The 4,326-nt window shown below is 43.2% G+C and overlaps 1 protein-coding gene across 1 annotated transcript in view; it reads left to right on the top strand.

Annotated features, from left to right (window-relative positions):
• The window catches only part of gsg1l (gsg1-like), a 28,286-nt gene that overhangs the window by 8,952 nt on the left and 15,008 nt on the right, over nucleotides 1-4,326 (top strand). Inside the window, exons 2-3 of the mRNA XM_015021192.1 lie at nucleotides 527-574; nucleotides 3,161-3,313. Coding sequence (XP_014876678.1) covers nucleotides 527-574; nucleotides 3,161-3,313 — 201 coding nt within the window. The remainder of the gene's footprint in view (nucleotides 1-526; nucleotides 575-3,160; nucleotides 3,314-4,326) is intronic.

The raw sequence follows: 4,326 nt of genomic DNA, 5'->3' as shown, positions 1-4,326 counted from the left end.
TGCAAATTTTTAAATTATTTTTATTTTGGAAATTGGGGGGGGGGGTTTCAGCAAATGTTTTTTTTTAAGTCTGTATATTCCAGTTAATCTATTACTAAAGTAGCTGACGCTTATTCCAATAATCGGTTAATCCGATTAATCATTTCAGCCGTAATTGATACGTCAGCGACAGAAAATCTATACCTGTATTTCTGTATGGCTGCCATAAGCCAGAAGCTAACTTTAAAGTATTTATGATCAAGGTTTTGAATAAAATCACCATTTCCACTACATTCCTTCTTGGTTCATCATTAAAGGTGCGAGTATAAAGTTGTTCCCTGATAGAAAAGACTCTGCAGCTTAATAAGATGCTAATTAGACCGCCTGTGTTAATAAACCTGACATGTTCTAATAACTGGTAGCAGCTCTATTTGCTAACTCCTGTCGTTTCCTCCCTCCGTTCTGGCTCGTCTGATGCTCTGTTTGCCTCATTTCACCTTTTTCTTCACCTTTTCTCTCCTCCGTCGCTCCCTCTGCCTCCTCTCAGGTGAGAAGTGCAGGAGCTTCATTGATCTGGCCCCGGCGTCGGAGAGAGGTGAGTAATGACGGTCATTAAGGCTGCGCCGCCGCTCCCTGCTGCGGCCCACCTGTTCCCAGAGCCCAGGGAAATCCGAGGAAAAGAAGGGGAAAAAACAAAAACATCTCTTTTCTGGGCTCTCCGTGTTTATCAGGAGGAGCTAAACGACTCAAGCTGCAGAGACCGAAATGGGATTTTTAAATTTATTTATTAAAGATGCATCTTCATCTTCTGAAAGAGGAAATGATTAAAAACTCCCAAAAGTGAGTTTATAACAGATGCAGAACCTTTGAAGGAGATGTTGACGATGCATTTACTTAAAATAGAGCAAAGCAGGGCCGGCCCAAGGCACATGCATATTAAACAGCTGATTAGGACCCTCACCACCAGGGGGCTCCCAAGTTCACCAAGCCATGAGCAGGTAGAGGAAACTGAGATATGCTAACTGATCAATGATCAAGCCGATTATCTTTGGTTGATTTATCGAAGTTATTGGAGCCTGAAGCTTTGAGATGATCAGGATGTTCCCTTCTGAATCCCACCTGATCGGTTTTCTGTCTGACTCTAGATTCCTGCTGGTGTTTATATCCTGGAGCTGATGAAAGGAATATCTGAGCATTCAGAAGAAACGGAATATTTTTGGTGCCTTTAGCTTCACACTGAGCTGCTTGTTAATAATAAAAGTTCTCAGATGTTTCATCTGTTAAAACCAGAGCAGCAGCGATGATGGGATTAGCCGGACAACCTTCTTCTTCTTCTTTCATCTTTTGAAGCCAAAATGCTGCTTGGTGAGTTTGTAGGCGGACAAGAGTTCGATTGAGCTTCCAAAACTAAACTCTGATTTAACTACAAACCTGGGGGTGTATTCACACCTGACACGTTTGGTCCGCTTTAAACGGACCAGAGTTCGATTCCCCCGACACACTAAGGGTGTTTTCCCACCTGCTAGTCCGGTAGACTCGTTTCGATTGGGGACCAAACTTCATCATCTGCTCCATCTCCAGCTGCTGTGGTTCCCTTTCTCTCTGCGCCGAGTCAAACCAACCAAACCCTTTGAGCAATCTGTTCCCCTCCTGGCCTGTGGAGGCGCTGCAACGAGAACCACTGGAGGAAACTGTCACGTTTTGCGGTAGTTGAGGTGAAGATGAATGCAGAGGACCCAGCTAGTGGTGTGAAAAAATGATGATTTAATCAACAAACTCACAGAAAACCAGGCAGCACAGGTGAACGAGGAGACAAGGAGTTCAACACTGTTAGCACTGGAGTGAGGTAACGACGACAAGCAATGACTATGACAAGAACCCAACGAAGAAACAGACACATGTGGGAGAAATCAGGGAAACAGGACACAGCTGGGGTCAGTCAAAGGGAAGACGACACAGGAACTAAATTGATTAGAAAACTAACAGAAATTTTCACATCCTCACAGAAACGACATAAAAACCTCTGAAGACACTAAGGGCAACTTCCTTCTTCATGAAATGGAAACAAAAATGGAGGCGTCAGATTTTAGCGGCTGAAGATTTTAGCCTTGCGTTAGCCGTGCGCTCTTGTTCTTTAACTACAGACAAAAGTGAAATCAATCACTAAAATCCTTTTTGTGATTGATTTCAGTGGTTCTTGGTGCAGCGCCCCCACAGGCGAGGAGGGGAACAGGTTCCTCGAAGGGTTTGGTTGGTTTGATTCAGTGCAGTGTGAAAGAAAAACACAGCGGTTAAAAAATGTAACTAACTCAGATGGGAAAACATCCTGAAAACATTTAACACATCTTTAAATTTGAATACCTTTTATATTAAATAATCATATACAATGTAGTGAGTCTGCATTAAACATAATGCTTCCCCAAAGTAACTCAGTTTGTGTGAGTTATTCAGTGTTTTATCAAAATTCAGCTGTGAATTAATTGATGGGATCCTGCGTTGTGAGAGGCCCTGAGGGTCTAAATTTAATTAAATGTCCATTCTTGTTTTGGAAATCTATAGAGGAGCCCTGAAAAAGAAACAAGCTTCACACTCAGGACCCACAGACGTCACGCGCCGCTGACACAAGCATGCGCGTGCACACGCCGTAATTAAAGTCCGTAATTATATCCGCTCGTGTTGTGACTCGGTCTGATGAGCTGCTGCCTTCCTGTTATCAGCCGAGTCCCTCCAACATGTTTTATTGACTGTCTGCTGATACATATTCAGGACGACAGAGGAGGGAAACCCGACACTGCGTCCGCCTGCAGAGGAGTCACACCCTGCATGTTCTCTGTCAGGAGTGAAAAGTTTCTGCTGAAGGGAAAACGGAGGCAGTGGATGAAACGGATACAAAATGCAACAAACTGACTTCCTCTGAATAGTCCTGACTGGGAAATCCTTCGAATAATGTAGCAGGGTACATTACAAGTTTGAATGTTTTGCTGATTAATGTTGTGGACATGTGGGAGAAGCTGATTGTGTTAAATACTGGAGGGGTTTCCTCTTGGTTCTCAAGTTCAAAGTCCAAAAATACTTAAATTAAAATCCTCGTAACTTATGTCATTAAAACTAGTAAAGCTGAAAGCAGGAAACGTCTCCAGCAGCGTTCCCACATCAGCTGTGAGCAGCTGCTGTCTTCCAGGTGTGCTGTGGCTGTCGGTGGTTTCGGAGGTGCTGTACATCCTGCTGCTGGTGGTCGGCTTCAGCCTCATGTGTCTGGAGCTTTTCCACTCCAGCAACGTCATCGACGGACTCAAACTCAATGCCTTCGCCGCCGTCTTCACCGTACTGTCCGGTAAGAAAAGGATAAATCCGCTCAGAGGGATTTTACTCCCCGGCTTCAGCTTATTTCATCACTAAATCCTGAAAATGCTTTTAAATATTCACTTCTAGTATCTGATTTAAGTTGAGACAGAAGAAAGGCTGATATCCGGTTTTTGTTCCTCAGAACAGAGAAAACAGCTTTAGACCAGAAAACATGAACAAGTTTGATTGTAAAATATAAGGCAAATATGCGATAACCTTTTTATTTTACGACTTATTTATTTAGAAATCTACTTTCAACAGAAAACAGATTACTCTCTGAAAGACATTAAAATCTTGAACATTTATTTTATCATTCAGCAGGTAAAAAATAATGAAAAGTTAAAGCATCTGAGTCACATCACATCTATTCTCCTTTTTCATGCAGCTATTTTACTGCTTTCAATTGTTTATTATTTTTTATAAGAAAGTCAAAACATTCGTTTTCCACGTAAACTGGTTTTAAACCAGTAGTGTGATTAGAGCGTTGGTGTCTGAGGAAGTTTCTTAACATTTCATCATGTAGTCCAGATGCGAAAAACTTTTCATTAAAACATAAAATTCAAGCATTTCTAGGATTTCCAGCATTTCTTCTTCATGGCTGGAGGAGTGAGGCAGAGGTTTGGGTTCAGTTCCAGGCTTCACTGTTTTCCTGCCAGGAGTTAAACAAGAAGCCGCCTCTGATCGCTGGTCCTCTGAGGACAGAAACCGGAAGGACGGAAAGACGGAAGGACGGAAGGACAGAAAGACGGAAGGATGGAAAAGAGTTTGGCTGTTTTCTAGACTCATCAGATGATCATGAAACTGAGGGACATAAAACCTGATGGAGGAAGCAAGGAAAATGATGATCAGCAGAAAACTATGGAGGAACGAGGCGGATCAGAACCGGGCCGACCCAAACCCTGAGGCTGATCAGAACCGGGCCGACCCAAGCCCTGAGGCGGATCAGAACCGGGCCTACCCAAACCCTTATGCGCATCAGAGACGTGCCGAACAAGGCCGAGC

This window comes from Poecilia latipinna, unplaced genomic scaffold (genome assembly GCF_001443285.1).
Source record: "Poecilia latipinna isolate Pla-1442-1.1 unplaced genomic scaffold, P_latipinna-1.0 Scaffold2736, whole genome shotgun sequence".
NCBI classification, from domain to species: domain Eukaryota; kingdom Metazoa; phylum Chordata; class Actinopteri; order Cyprinodontiformes; family Poeciliidae; genus Poecilia; species Poecilia latipinna.
The sequence above is the reverse complement of the archived record's forward strand: the minus strand, read 5'-3'. Positions and strand labels throughout refer to the sequence as shown.